At 42.5% G+C, this 26,134-nt stretch overlaps 1 protein-coding gene across 2 annotated transcripts in view; it reads left to right on the top strand.

The window, feature by feature from the left end:
• LOC109868726 (contactin-associated protein-like 4) overlaps nt 1–26,134 on the top strand; it is a 205,921-nt gene that overhangs the window by 52,663 nt on the left and 127,124 nt on the right. For both annotated transcript variants that reach the window (XM_020458457.2, XM_020458456.2), the window contains exons 3-4: nt 13,059–13,252; nt 16,670–16,817. In XM_020458457.2, coding sequence (XP_020314046.1) covers nt 13,059–13,252; nt 16,670–16,817 — 342 coding nt within the window. The remainder of the gene's footprint in view (nt 1–13,058; nt 13,253–16,669; nt 16,818–26,134) is intronic.

Below are 26,134 nucleotides of genomic sequence, written 5' to 3'. Positions count from 1 at the left end.
TCCTGAAATCACTATGCATTCTGGATATTGTGGTTTGCTTACAAGCAGGAAATGTAGATGATCCATTTCTACCGGAAATGTAGATATTAATAATATATTAATGGAGATATACAGTGTAGAAGAATTTCAGACAACTTCAGTTCATGCCCTCGCCAAGTATCCCCTCGCCAGGTAATCACTTTCTAAAAAGATCAAATTAGATTTGAAAGTGAAATTAAAAGCCATTCATTGAAATTAACTAAGAACTATTGGCTAATCACATATTGATCTATTTCCCACTCCTGTGTCATGGTCTGATGGTCTCTCCATGTATTTGGTCTGGTGAACATTTACCTTAACTGGCAGCTCAGCCAGATGCCAGCTTGGAAAGCCCTATCAGCGTTGCATTGGCCTAATTATGTTGCAATTAAACCTCCCTAATTCCGCCCGGTGTTTTCCCTCTGACGATCTGCCATGCTATTCATATGGCCATTATTGGAGGGTTTATGTCACCCAAGACCCCGCACCCTAAACGGCTCTCTATTTCTCATTAATTTGCTAGCAGGTGGAAAAACAGTACATAATTGATGAGAGAGTCGCCCGTTCATTAGACACGCATCTGTTCTTCGCTAAAAAGCTGGTACAACTTGCCAAAGTCATGTCGGCCATGATTTCCCCATCTCTTCTCTTAAAGAGAGAGAGAGCAGCACAGACCAGGCCTGAAATAGGTTCTTAACAGAGCTGTGTGCATACCAAATGGTATCCTACTCCCTATACAGTGCCCTACTCCCTATACCGAAGTGTCCGGTGCGAGAGAGGCAGGTTGAGGTTACCATGGTCAGAGTTGTACAGAAGGTGTTGTATGCTTAGGCAGTGAAGTAAGTAGAGGATGGGTCAAGGGTGAGGGATCCTAAGAGGTTCCCGGTGAGTAGTAAAAGTATTTTGCCAGTACAAAGTGATAGGCCTACGAATGAAATGTGCTTCAGTAAGATTGGCTTTTTAGCATTCAATGCCATGGTTACCAACTGTACTGTAGAAATGGAACACAATTCACAGAAAAGGTGTTGTGATGGCAGCTGCAGAGAAGTACTGTGGTTTATGAGATTATACTGCAGACGAGTTACAAGGTGTGTTGAATGGTAGTGTCCCGTCCTCCCAGGCCGTTGACCTGGTGTCGGATCAGGTAAAGTAGTAGAATGGGGTGGTGGGTTTTTAATGAGTGTAGGGTTAGTTGACAGGGCACTTTTCTTAATTTTCTCTTTTTCCTGTTTTGTAACACAAAGTGTAAAGGACTTACACTCCAGTCCAGTTGGTGGCGGTAATGCACCTTTTTGATTGCAAACCGCTGTTTAAAGATCACAGAAGAAGACGCAAATAGGTTGTCATTTTGGAATCCTCCCATAACAGGAAGAGAATGATTTCAATTTCCTGGTTGGAAGGCCTGTCATACACAACATAACCAAATCTAAAGAGAAAAGTATGACGTGGAGGGAGTACAGGGCTTAGCATGTCTTTCGAGGAGGCTAAAAATAGATTTGGGCTTGGAAAAGTGTAATATTTTCAGGAGGAGTTGGGTAATTGGTTAAGGGAGGAGGATGGAGGGACAGAGAGAGGAGGTTGAAAAGAGAGAGAGGAGGTTGAAAAGATTGAGGGAGGTAGCGGATGGGTTTTAATCTGTTGAAGCTAGCAATAACAATGTTCAAACAGAGTTAGCTGGTTGCCAGTTTGAGTTCAGGAGTTGAAATAGAAGGGGTAGAAGGTGTTGTGAGGAGTTTGAGCCTTGCATTGATGGACATAGTTATGATGAAGATACGTTTGGTCCAGTAGGAGTGACATTTTTGGAGAAGTGGATCCTTGCCTTTTGGCAGATCCATTTGTGATTTCAGGGTGTGTGGGAAATGAGTTGGGTGCACCTGTTGTGGACTTGTGATATGTGTTTGTGTTTCTTCTGACCAGAGGGAGGTAGCGGATCGGTTGGCAGACCAATCTGGACTCATCTCGCAGTATGTCCAACCCATCCTTTATCTCAGCCGATCATGGCTAGTGGGAAGGTTCCTGGCTTTTTCCATGGCTAAACCAATTAGACTTGTAATTTAACTGTTTTATTTGTATTTACAGATGACACACAAGCATATGAAACCGTGTAGATAATCCGGGTAGCCTCAGATAATATAGACATAAACACTGATTCGGTGAGTGAGTTTTTATAAGGAAGTGCATAGGAGATGTTGTACCCACCATGACATTTAAAACCTACCCTAACCAGAAACCGTGGATAGATGGCGGCTTTCTTGCAAAACTCAAAGTGCGAACCACTGCATTTGACAATGGAAAGGTGACAGGGATTATGGACGAATACAAACAGTATAGTTATTCCCTCCACAAGACAATCAAACAAGTGAAATGTCAGTATAAAGAAAAAGTGTAGTCGCAATTCAACGGCTGAGACACGAGACTTATGTGGCAGGGTCTACAGACAATCACAGACTACAAAAAGAAAACCAGCCACGTCACGGACACCAACGTCTTGCTTCCAGACAAACTAAACATCTTCTTTACCCACTTTGAGGATAATACAGTGCCCCCGACGTGGTCCGCTACCAAGGTCTGTGGGCTCTCCTTCTCCGAGTAAGATATTTAAATGTGTTAACCCTTGCAAGGTTGCCAGCCCAGATGGCATTCCTAAGCGCGTCCTCAGAGCATGCGCAGACCAGCTGGCTGATGTGTTTACAGACATATTCAATCTGTCCCTATCCCAGTCTGTTGTTCCCACATGCTTCAAGATGGCCACCATTGTTCCTGTACCCAAGAAGGCAAAGGTAACTGAAATAAATGACTATCGCCCGTAGCACTCACTTCTGTCATCATGAAGTGCTTTGAGAGGCTTGTCAAGGATCATATCACCTCCACTTTACCTGTCACCCTAGACCCACTTCAATTTGCTCACCGCCCCAATAGGTCTACAGACGATGCAATCGCCATCACACTGCACACTGCCCTATCCCATCTGGACAGAGGAATACCTATGTAAGAATGCTGTTCATTGACTATAGCTCAGCATTCAACACCGTAGTACCCTCATAGCTCATCATTAAGCTAGAGGACCTGGGTCTCAACCCCGCCCTGTGCAATTGGATCCTGGACTTCCTGACGGGCCGCCTCAGGTGCTGAAGGTAGGAAACAACAACTCCACTTCGCTGATGCTCAACACTGGAGCCCCACAAGGGTGCGTGCTCAGCCCCCTTCTGTACGCCCTGTTCACCCATGACTGCGTGGCCTTGCACGCCTCCAGCTCAATCATCAAGTTTGCAGACGACACTACAGTAGTAGGCTTGATTACCAACAACGACGAGACAGGCTACAGGGAGGAGGTGAGGGCACTCGGAGTGTGGTGTCAGCAAAAAAAAACTCTCAATCAACATAAACAAAACAAAGGAGATGATCGTGGGCTTCAGGAAACAGCAGAGGGAGCCCCCCCCCCCTCCCTCCCTATCCACATAGATGGGACAGCAGTGGAGAAGGTGGAAAGTTCCTCGGCGTACAATTCACGGACAAACTGAAATCGTCCAACAGCGCTTCTTCAACCACAGGAGGCTGAAGAAATTTGGCTCGTCACCTAAACACTAACAAACTTTTACAGCTGCACAATTGAGAGCATCCTGTCAAGCTGCATCACCGCCTGGTACAGCAACTGCACCGCCCACAACTAAGGCTCTCCAGAGGGTGGTGCGGTCTGCACAACGCATCACCGGGGGCAAACTACCTGCAATCCAGGACACCGACAGCACCCAATGTCACAGGAAGGCCAAAAAGATAATCAAGGACAACAACCACCCGAGCCACTGCCTATTCACCCCGCTACCATTCAGAAGGTGAGGTCAGTACAGATGCATCAAAGCTGGGACCGAGAGACTGAAAAACAGCTTCTTTCTCAAGGCCATCAGACTGTTGAACAGCCATCCCTAACGCAGAGAGGCTTCTGCCTATATACAGACTTGAAATCATTGGCCACTTTAATAAACGGATCACTAGTCACTTTAGATATTGCAGCACTGTCGGAACTAGAAGCACAAGCCATTCGTTGCACTCGCAATAACATATGCTAACCATGTGTATGTGAGCAATATCATTCTAGGTCCAATAGGTTTCGAAACAGCTTCTACCCCCAAGCCATAAGACTCCTGAACATCTAATCAAACACCTTCCCAGACTATTTGCCCCCCCCCCACCCTCTTTACACCGTGCTACTCTCTGTTGTTGTCATCTATGCATAGTCACTTCAATAACTCTACTACCTACATGTACGTACTACCACAAACTAACCGGTGCCCCCTCACATTGACTCTGTACCGGTACTGACCTTAGAGATCCTTATTATTCTCTATGTTTAGTTAGGGCAGGCTGTGACTCGGGTGGGAAAATCTATGTTTTCTATTTCTTTGTGTTTTTGGCTGGGTATGGTTCCCAATCAGAGGCAGCTGTCTATCGTTGTCTCTGATTGGGGATCATATAGAAGTTGTCATTTTCCTTTTGGGTTTTGTGGGATCTTGTTTTCTGTATAGTTTATTTTTCCTTACAGAATTGTGCGCTTTCGTCTTTGTTTGTTGCCTTAACATGACAAGTCCAGTCTCCTCTAAGAATGGGTCTCAGCACTCTTTTGGGTCCACAGATCCACCACACATCAGCCAGACCACTAGTTTGGTTTAGGCCTTAACATGACAAGCTTTACGTTCGGTTTATGTTCTTTGTTTTTTCCCGGTGTTACGTTTTCAAATAAAGAGCTGCACCTTGGTCCGGTCATTTATCATCCGAAGTCGAGCGTAACAGGTACCCTGTTTATAGTCTCGCTATTGTTGTTTTACTGCTGCTCTTTAATTACTTGTTACTTTTGTCTCATATTATTCGTTTTTTTAAACTGCATTGTTGGTTGGGGGCTCGTAAGGAAGCATTTAATTGTAAGGTCTACTACACCTGTTGTATTAGGTGCATGCGACCAATAAACATTTATTTGGGATTTGAGATTGACATTATAGAAATGTTACACTGTTTGGCTACAGCAAGTGCTGATTTCATACAAGGGTAAAATATTACACTTGTCACATTTTTTTTGCTCACGGAAAACTTATGGTTAATTTAAGTGTTGATTTTAGAGAAAATATGATTTCCTACTGATATTGTTTCATGTGTTGATGTAAATGGGCAGCAGCACAGCGGTGGTTTAATGCCCACGTCCATGACACTTCATTAACCCTAATAACCTAGCACAGCAGTGGTGGCCAGTGCCGTTTAAAATGAGGGAGTACGATAACATTTTTGATGAGCATAGCCTTATTTCTACTACAGCATATTGGATGACTGCCATTCATATTCCATTCACCCAGCTCAATGTAACATCGATAGGTTTAGGCTACTACATGACTCAAATTTTCCTTATACCCATCATAAGATTGCTACAACCTAGCCTATGTATGAACGTTTATAACTTAGGTGCAAATTTGAGTAATCAAGGTGACAGACATTGACATAATCTTGCCTGCATCTAGCTGATCTATGGTGTAATCATTAGTCCAACAGTTGCAAACGAGAGTTCTATTGGACAAATTCAGGTGTGTTTATCCCCGTTTCATTCTGTTTGCTTCCATTTAAGAAACTCTTTTCAACAGAATCAGCGGAACGAATACACCCTTGTTCACATGCAAACACAGGTCACTTTCATAACTGCCATATACAAACAGCATGATCCCTTTAATCGTTTGATAATTCCATATCGCATCGATGCACTCTCCTCCTCTCACCTTTTCCCTTTGCTTGTGGATTTCAGTGCAGAACACATCAGCTGTCTGACCAGTCGAAAAAACCTTTCCAAGCTAAACCTTCATATCACAACCGCTAACCCTTACACACAGCCTACATAGTTGTTACATATTAGCTACCGTCAAGTCAACATAGCTACTAGAACTAATGCATTCGTAAACCCGCTACAATCATGCAATACAGTGTACAGTTAGCAAGCAGTTTAGCAGTTACACCAGTAGGCCCTGGTGGCAATGAATTAATAAAACCAAAAGCTTACCTTGACCTGGAAGAGTTCCAGTGTTGGATAGCCATAGCCAGCTAGGTAACATAGCATCCCTCTCTGATTTGAGCTGGGTGTTTCAGTAGGCTAAGCTGCATTCGCTAGCTATGTACACTACCATTCAAAAGTTTGGTGTCACTTAGAGATGTTCTTGTTTTTGAAGGAAAAGCACATTTATTGTCCATTAAATAAAATCAAATTGATCAGAAATACAGTGTACACATTGTTAATGTTGTAAGTGACTATTGTAGCTGGAAACAGCTAATTTAATGGAATATCTACATAGGTGTACAGAGGCCCATTATCAGCAACCATCACTCCTATGTTCCAATGGCACACTCTGTTAGCTAATCCAAGTTTATAATTTTAGAAGCCTAATTGATCATTAGCAAACCATTTTGCAATTATGTTAGCACAGCTGAAAACTGTTGTTCTGATTAAAGAAGCAATAAAACTGGTCTTCTTTAGACTAGTTGAGTATCTGGAGCATCAGGATTTGTGGGTTCGATTACAGGTTCAAAATGGCCAGAAACAAATAACTTTCTTCTGAAACTCGTCAGTCTATTCTTGTTCTGAGAAATGAAGGCTATTCCATGCGAGAAATTGCCAAGAAACTGAAGATCTCGTACAACGCTGTATACTATTCCCTTCACAGAACAGAGCAAACTGGCTCTAACCAGAATAGAAAGAGGAGTGGGATGCCCCGGTGCACAACGGAGCAAGAGGACAAGTACATTAGAGTGTATAGTTTGTGAAACACAGATGCCTCACAATTCCTCAACTAACAGCTTCATGAAATAGTACCCGCAAAACACCAGTGTCAATGTCAGCAGTGAAGAGTCAACTCCGGGATGCTGGCCTTCTAGGCAGAGTTCCTCTGTCCAATGTATGTGTTCTTTTGCCCATCTTAATCTTTTCTTGTAATTGGCCAGTCTGAGATGTTGCTTTTTCTTTGCAACTCTGCCTAGAAGGCCAGCATCCCAGAGTCGCCTCTTCACGGTTGACATTGAGACTGGTGTTTTACAGGTACTATTTAATGAAGCTGCCAATTGAGGACTTGTGAGGCGTCTGTTTCTTAAACTAGACACTAGACACACAGTAACACTTGACATCAAGTGCCTATACATGTGTAGTAATGTTGATTATGACAATAGCAACATTGTTGTTACATAGGACTTTGGAAATTGCTTTATAATTGCATATTAATGGATAAATTACATAAGTGGTTATAATAAGGAACAGTCACCATCAGCTTGTTGCTTTGCAATTAAATGAGCAAAGTACTATGTAACAACATGCTAATAAACTTTTTCTCAAAGTAATTACAGTTTTATTTCACAGGCACAACCACAGTTTAATGTTAAGTGTTACTGAGAATACTAACAGTTACACAATATGCTATTAAGTGTTGACAGGAAACTAAATATCCCAAAACGGACTTCTTGAATCAACTACAGCCAATGTAGGCGGAAAATCATGTTAGTTTTGTATTCTGAGTAAACAATCCCTTTGAAGACGGTATAGTGTGTGTTTGAAACAAGAGCACTTACCCTCAGATGGAGGGTTGTTTTTCTAAGCATCCAACTTGCTGTTTTGTAATGTTTGCAAATGGCTTTGATTTACTCTGCAGTATGTGAAATGTATTACAGCTTCTGACCTTTTCAATGGCGTGTTGTGCGTATTTATATACTCTTACTAAAATATCCATGCAACATGTGAAGTGTTGTTCCCATTTTTCATGAGCTGAAATTAAGGATCTCAGAAATGTTCCATATGCACAAAAATATAATTTCTCAAATTCTGTGCACAAATTTGTTAACATCCTTATTATCATCCCTATTAGTGAGCATTTCTCATTTGCCAAGATAATCCATCCACCTGTCACGCCCTGGCCTAGTTTTTATTCTCTAATTTGGTTACGTCAGGGTATGATTTGAGTGGGCATTCTAGTTTGTCTGTTTCTTTGTTGGCTGGGTATGGTTCACAATCAGAGGCAGCTGTCTATCGTTGTCTCTGATTGGGAATCATACTTAGGCAGCCTTTTTCCCACCTGTGTTTGTGGGTAATTATGTATTTTCTGTGTGTGTTTGTGTGCGCAACAGTTGCGTCATGTTCGGTTTCTGTTTACCTGTTGTTTTGTGAAGGTTTCACTTTATTAAAGATGTGGAACTACATGCACGCTGCGCCTTGGCTCAATTTATGACAGGGAGTTTGAAGACAGTGAACGTGACACCACCTGACATGTGGCAAATCAAGAAGCTGATTTAACAGCATGATCATTACACAGTTGCCGCTTAATGCTGGGGACAATAAAAGGCCACTTAAAATGTGCAGTTTTGTTACACAACACAATGCCACAGATGTCTCAAGTTTTGAGGGAGCGTGCAATTGGCATGCTGACTTCAGAAATTTCCAACAGAGCTGTTGCCAGATAGTTTTATGTTAATTTCTCTACCATAAGCCGCCTGCAATGTTGTTTTAGAGCGTTTGGCAGTACATCCAAATGTCCATACAGCCATAGACCACGTGTATCCAGGACCTCCACATACGGCTTTTTCACCTGCGGGATCGTCTGAAGAGGGGGGGGGGGGGGGTGTGCTGAGGATTATTTCTGTCTGTAATAAAGCACTTCTGTGGAAAAAACATATTCTGATTGGCTGGGCCTGACTCCCCAGTGGGTGGGACTTTGCCCTCCTATGCCCACCCATGGCTGCGCCCTGCTCAGTCATGTGAAATCCATAGATTTGGCGCTAATGAATTTGACTGATTTCCTTCTATGAACTGTAACTCAGTAAAATCTTTGAAATTGTTGCATGTTGAGTTTATATTTTTGTTCAGTATACTTATCTTTACAAAATATCATTTGCTAATTAGTTAAACTTTTTCAATTTTTGCCTAAAATTACATACCCAAATCTAACTGTCTGTAGCTCAGGACCTGAAGCAAGGATATGCATATTCTTGATACCATTTGAAAGGAAACACTTTGAAGTTTGTAAATGTGAAATTAATGTAGGAGAATATAACACATTAGATCTGGTAAAAGATAAAACAAAGAAAAACCATGCGTTTTTTGTACCGTCTTTGACATGTAAGAATTGAAGCTTTCTGCACATAGCAGACATGTCTATGTCCTAGGAAATGTTCATGTTACTTACAACCTCATGGTAATCACATTAGCCTACGTTAGCTTAACCGTCCCTTGGGGGGGGACACCGATCCTGTAGAGGTTGTATAAGGAGGATTTATAAAATGTACAGATTGAAATGTATTGTGTAGCTCAAATATGATTGTCAGATAGATTGGAAAAGTTTAGGAGATTGTGTGTGCTCTATTAATTATATTTCTATCTTCAACATGACGTTCCAGATACAGCCCTGCCATTAATTGAAGGAAGCCAATCCAATAGTTTCAGAGAAGTAGTCACTTCCTGTATTCAAATATTTTTTTAGTTGTTACTTTCTGAGATCTGTATTCCAATAAAAAAAATAAAAAAAGTACTACTTTTTAAAAAGTAGTCATTTTTGGGGATCTGTACTTCAAAATTTGTAGTCACCTCCAAAATAACTATTTGTTCCCCTGCAAATTTGTTTTACTTTTCAGAAAGTACAATTAAAACTATAGTTATCCCAGTTCTGCTTCCCAGCAGCCATGAATAGACACCCTCCTGTTAAGAATTGCCCATTTTTAAGACAGAATAAAACACACGAATGTGTTAACTGCTTGTGAGAATGAGAGATAAAAGCTGAGAAACGTGCTTCATACAACCCATTTTCTGTATTTGATTGCGTCCCAAATTGCACTCTGTCCCCTATAGAATGCCCTACTGTTGGTACCCTATACACTACTCTTGACCTGGGCCAGGGCCCATTTGGGATGACTACTCTGTCTTTGTCTTCTGTCTTTGTAGGTGGATTCCTTCCTGGTATTGTGTACTCTTCTACTCTTTGTTCCCCCCTGCATGTTGTCTATTCCATCGGCAGTATTGAGCAAAGGTCAATGTGTTTGCTCTCTGCCTCTCATCGCTGTGTCAATGGCAGCATCTGTCTGCTACTAGAGTTAAGTACTTATTCAACCTGGCCTTTCGCTGCCTCTCGTCCTAAATGCCAACACATACGGGCAGCGTGTTGTCTTGCCCCTGAACAGACCAGACAGTATGAGTGGAACCAATAGGCGGTCATATAAACAATAAAAGACCTGGGATAATGAATATAAATGATATACATAACTACCAACTCATTCACTTCGCATTCAGATAAGGAATGAAATATAGCTTAGTGTACAACATCTAAACAATTACCTGTGTATGTAGTATGTCCTCGATTATCTTTATCGTCCTTATTTAGTTTGCTGCAGGTGTGAGGTGCTGAAGGATGTAATTCAATAGAACCTTACATGTTGTCTACATAGTATGGGAATTGTGCTGGTGCACACTTTGGGAGAAGTGTGGAGAATCTGGTCCCTATGCCTCTGTGGGATTCCTACCAGTTCCTGGAGAGTTTTTGCGTCAGCTTAGTTAGATGACATCGTCTTTGCAAATGTTAAGTGACCTTTAACCTCTGTGTTTTTGTTTTGGTTACTTCAAAGGCTCTGTGTGTCTCTCTGTATAGAGTAAGGCCCACTGCAGGGTTTTGGGACATTTCTATTCCCAGCTGCGGTGTGACTAGTTTCGGTCCTCTAGCTCTGTTGTGTCTTTGGGGCGGCCCTGCTGGAAGCCTGGGTACCTCCTCTAGACTCCTCTCTGCTCCCACTCCGTCCATCTGGTGTCCGGGGCCCTGAGGTCGTGCTTTTGCCCGACTCAGCATTTTCTACTTCCCCTCTGTCACAGACATTAGCACACCTCTCATCCTGTGGTCCCTTCTTTCTCACGATGGTGTCTCCATTCTACAGTGCTATTTCATCACTCCTCCTTCTCCTCCTCCTCCTCATGTCTCTCTTTGGCTACCCCCTCTCTCTCCCTCCTCCTCCTCCTCCTCATGTCTCTCTTTGGCTACCCCCTCTCTCTCCCTCCTCCTGGCTCCTGCAGAAGCCAAAGACCTGTTCCTGTTCCACAGCCTGTTGTGTGGTTTCATGGAACAGGACACTTTGCTGATTCGATTGCTCTATTTTTTCTATCTACATTTCCATTTGGTCGTTCAGCAGACGCTCTTATCCAGAACGTGCATTCAACTAAGGTAGGTAAGGTAAAACAACCATATATCACAGTCATTGCAAGTAGGGGATTGACTCTAAACCCTACTGCAGTCATACCCAGAGCTCCAGTTTAAGTGGTTACTTTATTTTGAATCCGATGATGTGACTTGAAATGTCACGGAGGACTTTTCTGCACATTTAAACCAGTCTGCTGCATCATTGGAGCTGCTCTGCTTTGTCATATGAATATAATTGTATCATGTGTTTGCTACTGGCAAATGGAGAGTGACTGCTTGCTCATATATGAGCCTTGAATACCAATGATACCTGAGAAGAATGTATCCCATGAGCACATCACCTGATGTTGGATCATTCTTCCTCGTTTTGCTACGAGCTCTGTAATGGATGTTGATGTGTTTAGGTTCAATTTCGTTGTGCAAGGCTGCTATATTCTCAGAGATGATATACAGTGCACTGTACAGAATCTGTTAATTGAATATGTACAGTGAGTATACAAAACATTCATTGATATAGACAGACCAGGTGAATCCAGGTGAAAGCTATGATCCCTTATAAATGTCACTTGTTAAATCCACTTCAATCAGTGTAGATGAAGAGTTAATTGGAAAATCCGGTGTTTCTATGTCAAAGCTTTTTGTTATATTTCAGTCTTCTGTGATGTGTATATAAAGTGTAATATTGGGATGCAAACTCAAAATGGAATACATTTCAACTCTATATCAGACATGGTACAATGTGTGTGAGGTGTATACTTTTGTTTTAAAGAAGATTTGTTTAAGACTACCAAGAAACACTCTATGACCCTAATTTAGCACACTGCAGTAAAAGGTTATTAAAGTAGGATTTTTGAAGCCTTGAGACAAATGAGACATGGATTGTGTATGTGTGCCATTCAGAGGGTGAATGGGAAAGACAAAACGTGTAAGAGCCGTTGAACGGGGTAGTAGGTGCCAGGCTCACGGGTGCATTTTAATATTAGGAAGGTGTCCTTAATGTTTGGTTAATTCAGTGTATGTCATATGTGCTACAATACTATAGGATACTAGACTGCTACCAAACTGGAGTATGCACAAGCTTATCGTATGCTGTTTGTGTTGACAGGTTTGTTTATCTAAAGCCCATTTGTTTCTTAAAAAAAAAAAGAAAGTCCATCCCCTGAACTATAAGGTCACCCATATGTTAAAAACACACTTTCCCAAACGGTTTCCCTCAAAAGTGTATTTCTCCTCTCATAGAGTTGACAATATAATGATGGGCACCATCAGCGGGTTACCTGGCCTATTCACAGGGGGTCCTTGGGAAGACTCATAAGAATATAGGCCTAATGATCAGTTGCACATGACCCCCTCATGTGCAACTTCAAGCAGAGCAAAATGTGCTTGGGGTAAAATGACCAAAAAATGGATGAGAACCATTGAGTTATGTAATACGTCACACAGGGTCACTCATAAACAAATACACATTATCACACAATCCTCCTCAAAGTTTATGCCTGCTCTTACAGGGTTTGTGATAACACTTTATTTTGACATGCCCCCTATGCTCAACAAACCACCGATAGACTATCATTGACAATAGGTTACATGATGTTGGATGTGTAACTATGCCTGTGCGTGTTCCTTCTGTCATAAGGCCGGTTTCCCAGACAAAGATTACACCTAGTCTGGGACTGAAAACCATTCTCAATGGAGAATCACCATTGGAAATGCTTTTAATGTCCAAGATTAGGCTTAAACTGTGTCCGGGAAACTGCCCCTTTGTGTCTGTGTGTGTCTGTTCCTCTTCTCATAGAGTTAGTTTATAATGTAAAGAGTTACCATATCTGGGATCCCTGTGTGTTTTTCCGTCAGGTGCCGGAGGCTGGGCTCCTGTAGAGTCTAATAAGTACCAGTGGTTGGAGGTGGACCTGGGGGAGCGGACGGAGATCACAGCCGTGGCCACGCAGGGTCGCTACGGCAGTTCAGACTGGGTCTCCTCCTTCCTCCTCATGTTCAGCGACACGGGACGCAACTGGAAACAGTACCGCCAGGAGGACAGTATCGGGGTAAGTCTCCGTGGGCAACCTTAACTAGTGTACATCGTAGGTAATCATACCTGGAAGACAGTGTCAGGGTCAGGGGGCAACCTTGACTGGTTGTAGTCATTTAAACCTGCAAGACAGCATTGGGGTAAGTCACTGAGCAAAGACCATATGGCTGCATCTGAAATTGCACCCTGTGGCACCCTTGTGCTACGTTTGACCAGGGCTAGCCTCTGCTCCTAGGCTTCGCTCACGTTGTGGTGAGGTGAAAGCCTGTAGCAGAGGGTCTGGTCAAAAGTAGTGCACTTTATAGGAATAGGGTGCCATTTGAGACGCTGCCAAGTACACCATGTAGCCAAACTCTCAAATAGCCTCATAAGCGTCCTTTCACTGTCTATGAATAATAGATGAATCACTGGAAGGCAGGAAAAGCCCAGCTCAGCTCTATACTGTTGGCTGAGAGAATTGTTGGATACAGCTGCATTTTAGTGTGTTGCCATCCTTGTTATTTGCTTTTTGTACTAAATAGCATTTTGTTAATTTTAGCTGACATGAGGAAGAGAGAATTAGAAAGATTGTCAATAAGAAAATTCTGATTTCACAACATATGTGCATACAGTCCTCTTCTGTACTCACAGTTTGACGACGCATATTTTGAAGTACTTGGCATCAAATTTCTGCACATTCTCATCAATCCTAAGAACCTCTTAGAGGGTTTTTAAACTCTAGTTGACAGCAGGAGTCTACTATCAGTACCAGTCACAAGTCCTGGTACGTGTTTTTTGTTTCCTCAGACCGGGCTTAATAAGTTTGAGTTTAAGGGATGAGTGTTGTTCTCTTTCTCTTCTATGAGCGAAGGCTTGTCAGACAGGGGGCAGGCGTTGGAGGGATTTGCACCTTGACTCAGGCATATTTCAAAGGGACACCTCCCTCCCGGAGCAAATGAGACGCACTTATGGGAACACACACACACACACACACACACACACACATACACATACACATACACACACACACACACACACACACACACACACACACACACACACACACATACACACACACACACACACACACACACACACACACACACACACACACACACACACACACACACACACACACACACACACACACACACACACACACACACACACACACACACACACACACACACATAAGATGCAGCTTACTGAGCTTTCTTAGCAGAAAACAGTGGAATTTGTTGGGCTTAACATTTTGCTTCACCAGACGCACGGCTCATCCGCTCTCTTCAAAGATGATGATGATGCTGCTTCTCAGCCCTCCAAATTATGCAACAACACTAAGAAAGTCAATTTCAGTTTGGGACAGACATCAAATGTTATATTATAAATGCATATTTTCGACACAAAACCAAGATGGAACTCTTTGGCCTGAATGCCAAGTGTCACGCATGGAGGAAACCTGGCACCATCCATAAGGAGAAGCACGGTGGTGGAAGCATCATATTGGGAGATGTTTTTCTGCCTCAGGGACTGGGAGACTAGTTAGGATCGAGGGAAAGATGAACGGAGCAAAGTATAGAGAGATGAAAACCTTCTCCAGAGTTGAAACGTCTGTTGGTGGAAGAAGGTGAGGACCAAAGCGCAGCGTGTTACGTGTTCATATTTGTTTATTGACACTGAACACTGGAATAACCAAAACAGTCCTGAAAGGTGAAAAACACTAAACAGAAATCAACTACCCACAAAACCCAGTGGGGAAAAAGCTACCTAAGTATGGTTCTCAATCAGCGACAATGATAGACATCTGCCTCTGATTGAGAACCACACCCGCCCAAACAACAAAGAAATACAAACCATAGAAAATGAACATAGAATGCCCACCCTAGTCACACCCTGGTCTAACCAAAATAGAGAATAAAAGCCTCTATGGCCAGGGTGTGACAAGAGGGCTCAGGACCTCAGACCTCAGCAAAGGTTAACGACACTAAGCACACATTGACACTAAGCACACAGCCAAGACACCGCAGGAGTGGCTTTGGGACAGGTCTCTGATTGTCCTGGAGTGGCCCAGCCAGAGCCCGGACTTGAACCCGATCGAACATCTCTGGAAAGACCTGAAAATTGCTGTGCAGTGGCACTCCCCGAACAACCTGACAGAGCTTGAGAAGATCTGCAGAGAAGAATGGGAGAAACTTGTCACACCAAATACAGGTGTGACAAGCTTGTAGCATCATACCCAAGAACACTTGAGGCTGTAATCGCTGCCAAAGGTGCTTCAAGAAAGTACTGAGTAAAGTAAATGTGATATTTCAGATCTCTAAAAACCTGTTTTTGCTTTGTCATTATGGGGTGTTCTGTGTAGATTGATGAGGGAAAAAACGATTTAATACATTTTAGAATAAGGCAGTAACCTAACAAAATGTGGAAAACTTTCCGAATGCACTTTATCGTCTCCCCTAGCCAACATGAAAGGGAGCTACTGGCCTGACTCTTGTCTATCTCACAATAATAGTTAGGACGTTAACAGTGTTAATTGGGTATTTCACCCTTATTTTAGCGTGTGAACCACCAATTAACTGGAGTGTCAACTTCAAAGGTAGGATGGAAAACTCCTAGGGGATGAACCCATTATTTATCCATCTTAATGAGAGACAGGGGCTGTGTCCCAAATGGTACCATGTTCCGTATTTAGTGCACTACTTTTGACCAGGGCCCATACACGGCACCAGTAAAAGTAGTACACTAAATAGGTAATAGCATTCCATTTGGGACACAGCCAGGGAACAGGAGGAGAGGACAAATAATAGAACACAATACTGCTATGTAATATGTGCATGTCTTATTAGAAACATAAGTTAGGATCAGAGAGGTTAACGACGCTCATTACTCAAATAGTAGACCTAAGTATTTGCCAGCAAACATGAGATGGAAAGAGCATCAGTATTACATTTCTTATTAATCTCATCAGTAACAAACCCCTTTCAGAACCCAATTCATCAATGTGGCCACATGCTCTTCTCAATAGGTGGAGGCAAAGCTATTGGGAGCATTCATCAGTGTGGGAGTATCTATTTTTATTTCATGAAAAAAAAGTGGGTTTGCCAAAGCAGTGGAGGAGGGTGGAAGGAGCTGCAGGAGGACAGGATTATTGTAATGGCTGGAATGGAATGGTATCAAACACGTCAAACATATGGAAACCACATGTCTGACTCAGTTCCATGAATTCCATTCCAGCCATTACAAGTTGCCCGTCCTCCTATATCTCTTCCTACCAGCCTCCTCTGACCCAAAGAAGAAAAACAATCATATCATACAGTGCTAAATCAGGTATATGGTAACTCCTTATTTGGATAGTCCCAAATAGACGGGTTGTAGATGTTCAACTAACTGTCAACAACATTTCAATGAACTATCCATTAACCCTAACCCTCTCTGTATATTTGTGTTTCTCCAGGCATTCACTGGAAACAGCAATGCAGACAGTGTGGTGCAGTTCAAACTGCAGCAGCCAGTCTTTGCCAGGTTCCTACGGTTACTTCCTCTAGACTGGAACCCTAATGGGAGAATAGGCCTGAGGCTGGAGGCCTATGGATGCCCTTACAGTAAGTACAACCAGGGGGGGGGGGTGGACAGGACATCTTATTGTAATGAGATTACTCTAATCTGGTTGTATTGATGTCATTGCAACCAGTTTTGGGTATTTTTTCCATTATTAAACTAGGAAAGAAACTACTGTAGGTAGTTGTACTAGCAGCTTTTTTCTTAAGATGAGCCAACAAACATTATGCGAAAGCTGAATCTATTTTATTTTCACTGTTGTCATTTCTGTCTCGCACAGACATATGTTGTATATTCTTTCTCATACTCTGGCAGCTAGGCCTCCGTTTCTCCCTCAGTCCAACAACATATCCCTGGATTGTTTTTTAATCAGTCCCCCATGTAGAGTGATGATTTATGAGTTGTATTACATTAATATATGAATTGTTTTTTTTAGTTCTTTTTGTAGGTAGGCACTAGTGGGAGGAAATGTATTATGAGATAAATGAGAGAGGACAGAGTGGATGTGTTTTGATATGTTGTGTTTTGTTTTGAATGATTGTACGCGAGAACAGATGGTTTCACTCTCAAAACAATTAGTGTCCAGGGTTTGTTTATACTTATTGATAGCGAATTTATCTGACTTTTGAGTATGGAATTACAATCTGGAATTTTTTGTGCTACCAGTGCTATAATTGTTCTACAGCCCAATTCCAATATTTTTTTCTGTAATGACCATGTAATCAGTAACCATGTAAAGTAAATGCCAGGGAAGTAGCCTTGTAAAACAGTGTTACACAAATTACAATATATTATACACTGAGTTGACCAAACATTAGGAACACCTTCCTATTGAGTTGCAACCCCCACTTTTGCCCTCAGAACATCCTCAATTTATCGGGACATGGACTCTACAAGGTGTCGATAGCGTTCCACAGGGATGCTGGCCCATGTTGACTCCAATGCTTCCCCCAGTTGTGTCAAGTTGGTTGGATGTCCTTTTGGTGGTGGACCATTCTTGATACACACGGAAAACTGTTGAGCGAGAAAAACCCAGCAGCGTTGCAGTTGTTGACACAAACCTGTTTTGTCTTGCCCATCCATTTATCTCAAGGCTTAAAAATCCTTATTTAAACTGCCTCATCCCCTTCATCAACACCGACTGAAGTGGATTTAACAAGTGACATCAATAAGGGATTATAGATTTCATCTGGATTCATCTGGTCAGTTAATGACATGGAAAGATCAAGTGTTCGTATGGTTTACAGTAGTATACTCAAGGTATATTAAGGTATGTATGGCAGTGATTTGAACGCCCCAGCCAGAGGCCATTCTGAGCCCCCCCCACCTCCAAATAATAGGGATTTTTTTAATAGTAAAGACATGTCATTGAACTGTAAAGTGCCATGAACATACCCAGTCATGATGTTCTCATCTGATTGTCAAACAAATCACTTCAGATCACTTTACACGTTCATCCAAAATAATTCCAGCATCCGAACAGGACACCGGCAAACTTTCGCTCAATTTGCAAGTGGCTGAAAATATCTCACCGTAGAAAGCAACCGAGCAAGCGACACAGCGCCCCTCTGTTTTATTAAATGTAGCCCATGTATCGGATGCTGGCAGCATCCAATACATGGGCAGCATCCGATACATGGGCTACGCCAGAGTTCCCCAAAGTCAGTCCGCGGGACCCGAAGTGCTTGAAGAATTTAAAAAATAATAATATACAAATATTGTACAATCCAGGTATGCAAAGCTCTTAGAGATTTACCAAGAAAGACTCACATCTATAATCACTGCCAACGGTAGCATATTATATTTTAAACATTTGCATGTAGTCAATCTAGGTCTTTAATGTCCTTGTTTTAAAAGAACAATCCTGTATATATTTCTTAACTTGTATTGACTCATGGGGTTGAATACTTATCTAGTCAACATATATTAGTTTTATTTTTCATTATTTTTTTTACAAAGGTTGTATTTTTTTCCCCACTTTGACATTACAGCATATTGTGTAGATCGTTGACAAAAAAATTACAATTAAGTCCATTTTAATCCCAAGTTGTAACACAACAAAATGTGGAAAAAGTCAAGGGGTGTGTAACGGCAGATTTCCATCCTCTTCGTCTGAAGAGGAGTAAGGATCGGACCAAGATGCGGCGTGGTAAGTGTTCATGACAAATTTTAATAAGAAAAGCCTGAACACTATGAAATACAAAACAATAAACGATAACATGAAATAAACCAAACCTAAACAGTCCCGGCCGCAAAACCTGAACCTATAGGGGAGGGTCTGGGTGGGTGTCTGTCCGCAGTGGCGGTTCTGGTGCGGGACGAGGACCGCACTTCACCAAAGTTCTAGTGCGCCTCTTTGCCCGCCTCCGTGGCCTCTTTAAAGCGGCGACCCTCGCCACCGACCTTGGACTGGGAACCCTAGACATGGGTCCCGAATGGACGGGGGAATTCCGGCAGCGCCGGACAGGCGGGAGACTCCGGCAGCACTGGAGTGAAGGGCGATTCTGGCATCGCCTGGCTGACTGACGGCTCTGGCAGGTCCTGGCTAACTGACGGCTCTGGACAGACTGGCGGCTCTGATGGCTCAGGATAGACTGGCGGCTCTAGCAGCTCAGGACAGACGGGAGAGTCTAGCAGCTCTGGACAGACGGGAGACTCTAGCAGTTCTGGACAGACGGGAGACTCTAGCAGCTCTGGACAGACGGGAGACTCTGGCAGCGCTGGAGAGGAGGAAGGCTCTGGCAGTGCTGGACAGGCTGAAGACCCTGTAGGCAGAAGACGGAGAGTCAGCCTGGTGTGGGGGGCTGCCACCGGAGGGCTGGTGCGTGGAGCTGGTACTGGACAGACCGGACCGTGCAGGCGCACTGGAGCTCTTGAGCACCCAGCCTGCCCAACCTTACCTGGTTGAATGCTCCCCGTTGCCCGACGAGCCGCACTGGGCTGTGCTGGCGAACCGGGGACACTATGCGTAAGGCTGGTGCCATGTACGCCGGCCCAAGGAGACGCACTGGAGACCAGATGCGTAGAGCCGGCTTCATGGCACCTGGCTCAATGCCCACTCTAGCTCGGCCGATACGAGGAGCTAGAATGTACCACACCGGGCTATGCACTAGCACCAGGGACACAAAGCGCTCCACAGCATAACAGGGTGCCTGCCCGGTCCCTCTCGCTCTCCGGTAAGCACAGGAAGTTGGCACAGGTCTCCTACCTGGCTTCGCCACACTCCCTGTGTGCCCCCCCCAATACATTTTTGGGGCTGCCTCTCGGGCTTCCTTGCCAGTCGTGTTCCCTCGTATCGCTGGCTCATCTCTGCCTCTGCTCTCCTAGCTGCCTTCACCTGTTCCCATGGGAGGCGATCCCTTCCAGTCAGGATCTCCTCCCATGTGTAGCAACCCTTGCCGTCCAAAACGTCCTCCCATGTCCAGGAGTCCTGCCATCGATGTTGCTGCTGCCCATTACCACGCCGCTTGGTGCTTTGTTGGTGGGTTTTTCTGTAACGGCAGATTTCCTCCTCTTCGTCCGAAGAGGAGTAAGGATCGGACCAAGATGCGGCATGGTAAGTGTTCATGACGAATTTTAATGAGAAAAGCCTGAACACTATGAAATACAAATCAATAAACGATTACATGAAATAAACCAAACCGAAACAGTGTGTGGCACAAACACTGACACAGGAAACAAACACCCACAAACCAACAGTGAAACCCAGGCTACCTAAGTATGATTCTCAATCAGAGACAACTAACAACACCTGCCTCTGATTGAGAACCATACTAGGCCGAAACAGAAACCCAAACATAAAAACACAAAACATAGAGGGCCTACCCCAACTCACGCCCTGACCATACTAAATAAAGACAAAACAAAGGAAAATAAGGGTCAGAACGTGACAGGGTGTGAATACTTTCTGAAGTTACTTTGTCCTTTGCCTGTGCCTTGACAACGATGTCAGTATTATCAGCAGCACCTGTCTTTTTACTGAAGAAATGCGTATTCTATCCCCCTAAAGTCTAAGTGGGAAATGGGAAAGTAATTCTACTTTGAAAGTTGATTAACTTGTAACCTCACTTTTTGAGAAATTTGCCCTATAATGGAGAGCTCTTCTTTGTCTACACCCATTCAGCATCATTCACACCCTCTTAAGCTTTAGCCCCCACCCAAACTTTGACCATTTTACTCGCCCTAGCAGAGCTGGTTAGGCTATTTTTATATTATCCTGAGCGTTGTTGACTTTAACTGTGCTCCTGGCAACAATTTAATTACGCTTTTTAGCCGACATTTACCGGCCACATTCAATGGGTGTTTATAGCATTCATAAATGTATCAGTTAATCTGCACTCTGGCACACAGATGAGAGTGCTCTGAAATCGGAGTAGGTGAATTTACCAACGCACCCGAAATGGTTACTTGCATAGTGGAGTCTTTTGTTAAGACATGTAGCTAGCTAGCTAGCTAAACAATGAACCATAACACCAACTCATGACGTTACTACCCTGCATGAATTCTCAAGTAGCTAACCAACCAGTTTTAATGTTAGCTAGCTAACATTAGGCTATAATTAGCCAAGCAAATGGTTATGAGATACAAATAATAAGATCATACACGTAACGTTAAATAGTGAGCCAGCCAGCTAGCTAACAGTCCACTCTAATCCGGAGATTAGTGTTTTCTCCATATTCTTAGCTATCATACTCGAATTCCACTTATTTCCACTTCCAGAAAGTGGAGAGCAACACAGTTTTACAATGCGATTCATTAAAAAAAGCTGCGTTAGACAGGATTACCAACACATACTGACCAGCTCAAATAGACAGAAGGGGGCTATATGGCCGACCAATCCAAACTCATCTCTCGGCATGTCCAGCCCACTCATTACCTCAGCCAATCATAGCTAGCGGGAAGGTTTCTTGCTTTTTCTGTGGCTAAACCAACTAGGCTCGTAATTTAACAATTGTATTTTTATTTACAGATGGCATACAAGTTTGTTATTAAGGCACATGAAAGTTCACATGTTCGAGAAGGCATTTCTGCCCAAAAACGCATTTGTCACGTTCGTCGTAACAAGGAGACCAAGGCGCAGCGGGATTGGAATATATTCTCCTTTTATTAAAACGAAGAACACTTAAACAAACTAACAAAACAACAAAATGAACATGACACTATAAACAACTGGTGCTGACATGCAACTACACAGAGACAATAACCCATAAAACCAAAATGGAAAATGGCAACCCAAATAGGATCCCCAATCAGAGACAACGATAAACAGCTGTCTCTGATTGGGAACCAATTCAGGCCACCATAGACCTACATATACCTAGACATAACAAAACCCCATAGATATACAAAAAAAACCTAGACAAGGCTGAAACACACATACCACCCTCGTCATACCCTGACCTAACCAAAATAATTTAAAAAACAAAGATAACTAAGCATTTGGATTTAAAAAAAATCTCCAGGTTCTTTTCTCTGTAGGTGGTGGCTTTTGGGAATTGCTTCCCTTTAGGTACTTATAGAATTATAAAGTCTATTTTCTGGATTTTTATCATTACCGGGTATTGGCCTAATTCTACTCTGCATTAATTATTTGGTGTTTGTCTCATTTTGTGAAATCTTGGTTGGTGAGTGGACCCCAGACCTTTCAACCATAAAGGGCAATGTGTTCTATAACTGATTCAAATATTTTTTGCCAGAATCCTAATTGGTATGTAATTTTTTTTGGGGTGGTATAGAAGGCCCTTCTTGCCTTGTCTCTCAGATCGTTCACAGCTGTGCGGAAGTTACCTGTGGCGCTGATGTTTAGGCCGAGATAGGTATAGTTTTTTGTGTGTTCTAGGGCAACGGTGTCTAGATGGAATTTGTATTCGTGGTCCTGGCAACTGGACCTTTTTTGGAACACCATTATTTTTGTCTTAATGAGATTTACTGTCAGGGTCCAGGTCTGACAGAATCTGTGGCGAAGATGCTGCTGTAGGCCCTCTTTGGTTGGGGACAGAAGCAACAGATCATCAGCAAACAGAAGATATTTGACTTTAGATTCTAGTAGGGTGAGGCTGGGTGCTGCAGACTGTTCTAGTGCCCTTGCCAATTATTTGATATATATGTTGAAGAGGTTGGAGCTTAAGCTGCATCCCTGTGTCACCCCCCGGCCCTGTGGAAAGAAATGTGTGTTTTTTGCTCATTTTAACTGCACACTTGTTTGTGTACATGGATTTTATAATGTCGTTATGTTTTCCCCCAATACCACTTTCCATCTATTTGTATAGCAGATCCTCATGCCAAATTGAGTTGAAAGCTTTTTTGAAATCAACAAAGCATGAGAAGACTTTGTTTGTTTGTTTGTTTGTCAATTCTAGTGTGCAAGGTGAAAACGTGGTCTGATGTACAGTAATTTGTTAAAAAGCCCATTTGTCTCCACTTTTATGGATCGGGGTGATCAGTCCTTGGTTCCAAATATTGGGGAAGATACCAGAGCTGAGGATGATGTTAAAGAGTTTAAGTATAGCCAATTGGAATTTGTGGTCTGTTTATTTTATAACTTCATTTAGGATACCATCAACCACAAAGGCCTTTTTGGGTTGGAGGGTTTATATTTTGTCCTGCAGTTCATTCAATGAAATTGGAGAATCCACTGGGCTCTGGTAGTTTTTAATAGTTGATTTTAAGACTTGTATTTAATCATGATATGATTTTGCTGTTTGTGCTTTGTTATAGAGCCAATAAGACTGGATAAGTGTTTTTTCCATACATCTGGATAAATAACTCTTTGTGTTGTTTGTTTAGAATTTTCAAATTTTTCAAATAAGCGGTTAGATTCTATGGATTCTTCAATTACATTGACCTGATTTCTGACGTGCTGTTCCTTCTTTTTCCATGGTGTATTTCTGTATTGTTTTAGTAGTTCACAATAGTGAAGACGTAGGCTCAGGTTTTCTGGGTCTCTGTCTCTCAAATCATATCAAATTGTATTGGTCACATGCAGATATTATTGCGAGTGTAGCGAAATGCTTGTGCTTCTAGTGCCGACAGTTCAGCAATATCTAACATGTAATCTAACAATTCCACAACAACTACCTAGTACACTCAAATCTAAGTAAAATAATGGAATAAGAATATATACAAAGGAATATATGGATAAGCAATGACAGAGCGGCATAGGCAAGATGCAATAGATGGTATATAAAATACATGGTATATAAAATACAGTACATACACTACCGTTCAAAAGTTGGGGGTGACTTAAAAATATCCTTGTTTTTTAAAGAAAAGCAGATTTTTTGTCAAATAATGACATCAAATTGAGCTGCATTCGCTAGCTAAGAAAACCCTGTTTGTAATTATGTTAGCACAGCTGAAAACTGTTCTCCTGATTAAAGAAGCAATAAAACTGGCCTTTAGACTAGTTGTGTATCTGGAGCATCAGCATTTGTGGGTTCGATTACAGGCTCAAAATGGCTAGAAACAAAGTTATTTCTTCTGAAACTCGTCAGTCTATTCTTGTTCTGAGAAATGAAGGCTATGCCATGTGAGAAATTTCCAAGAAACTGAATATCTCGTACAACGCTGTGTACTATTCCCTTCACAGAACAGTGCAAACTGGCTCAAACCAGAATAGAAAGAGGAGTGGGCCCCGGTGCACAACTGAGCAAGAGGACAAGTACATTAGAGTATCTAGTTTGAGAAACAGATGCCTCACAAGTCCTCAACTGACAGCTTCATTAAATAGTACCGGCAAAACACCAGTCTCAATGTCAACAGTGAAGAGGTGACTCCGGGATGCTGGCCTTCTAGGCAGAGTTCCTCTACCCAGTGTTTGTGTTCTTTTTCCCATCTTAATCTTCTCTTCTTATTGGCCAGTCTGAGATATGGCTTTTTCTTTGCATCTCTGCCTAGAAAGTTGTCCTTGATGATCTTTTTGGCCTTTCTGTGACATTGGTGCTGTAGGTGTACTGGAGGCCAGGTAGTTTGCCCCCGATGATGCGTTGTGCATACCGCACCACCCTCTGGAGAGCCTTGCGGTTGTGGCCGGTGCAGTTGCCGTACCAGGCGGCGATATAGCCCGACAGGATGCTCTCAATTGTGAATCTGTAAAAGTTTGTGAGGGTTTAGGTGACAAACCAAATTTATTCAGCCTCCTGAAGTTCTCCACACTGTCTGTGTGGAGTTTGCAGACAACACAACAGTAGTAGGCTTGATTACCAATAATGACGAGACAGCATACAGGGAGGAGGTGAGGGCTCTCGGAGTGTGGTGTCAGGAAAATAACCTCTCACTCAACGTCAATAAAACAAAGGAGATGATCGTGGACTTCAGGAAACAGCAGAGGGAGCACTCCCCTATCCACATCGACGGGACAGCAGTAGAGAAGGTGGAAAGTTTTAAGTTCCTCAGCTCGTAATCATCCAGAAGGCGAGGTCAGTACAGGTGCATCAAAGCTGGGACCGAGAGACTGAAAAACAGCTTCTATCTAAAGGCCATCAGACTGTTAACAGCCATCACTAGCACAGAGAGGCTGCTGCCTATATACAGACTTGATATCATTGGTGACTTTAATAAATGGAACACTAGTCACTTTAATAACGACACTTTAACAATGTTTACATATCTTGCGTCATCTCATATGTATATACTGTATTCTATATTGCATCTTAGCCTATGCCACTCTGACATTGCTCATCCATATATTTAAATATTTATATTATTTTTCCATTCCTTTACTTAGATGTGTGTGTATTAGGTTTTTGTTGTGGAATTGTTCAATATTACTTGATAGATATTGCTGCACTGTCAGAATTATAAGCACAAACATTTAGCTACACTCCCAATAACATCTGCTAACCATGTGTATGTGACCAATAAAATTTGATTTGATATAGGTAGCATACATGGGGAAATTTTTCTCTGTTGAGATAATTTCCTTATTCATTTCTAGCCTGATGTAAAATGTTCCTGTTTTGATTAATTTAATACAGTGGGTTATGTCTGCTCTATTCCAAATTAGCATACCCTCTGAGTCTCCTCTGTTTAACACCTGGTAGTTTGGTGGATGAGACTTCCAGCTCTCTGTAACTTACAGGGCAACCAGTGGGTCTGTCTCCTTTATACCATGTTTCTTATAAGATAACAATGTCTGTATTTCAAATTTCTTTGAGGAAGTCTGGGTTCCTGCTCTTTAGGCCAAAGGAAGATGACCTTGTATATTCCAGGACGAGATTGAAACACAAAGCTTTTACTTAGTGTCTGGTATTGTTTTTGTGTGGTTTAGGCCTGGACCATCATAGTAGGTGTAAGCAGATTGTGTTGAGCATCTTAGGTCACAGGATGGGGCTTGGGCGGGAGTAATAGTGGCGGTTGGGCC

The sequence above is a fragment of the Oncorhynchus kisutch genome, linkage group LG23, assembly GCF_002021735.2.
Source record: "Oncorhynchus kisutch isolate 150728-3 linkage group LG23, Okis_V2, whole genome shotgun sequence".
In the NCBI taxonomy this organism is placed as follows: domain Eukaryota; kingdom Metazoa; phylum Chordata; class Actinopteri; order Salmoniformes; family Salmonidae; genus Oncorhynchus; species Oncorhynchus kisutch.
The sequence above is the reverse complement of the archived record's forward strand: the minus strand, read 5'-3'. Positions and strand labels throughout refer to the sequence as shown.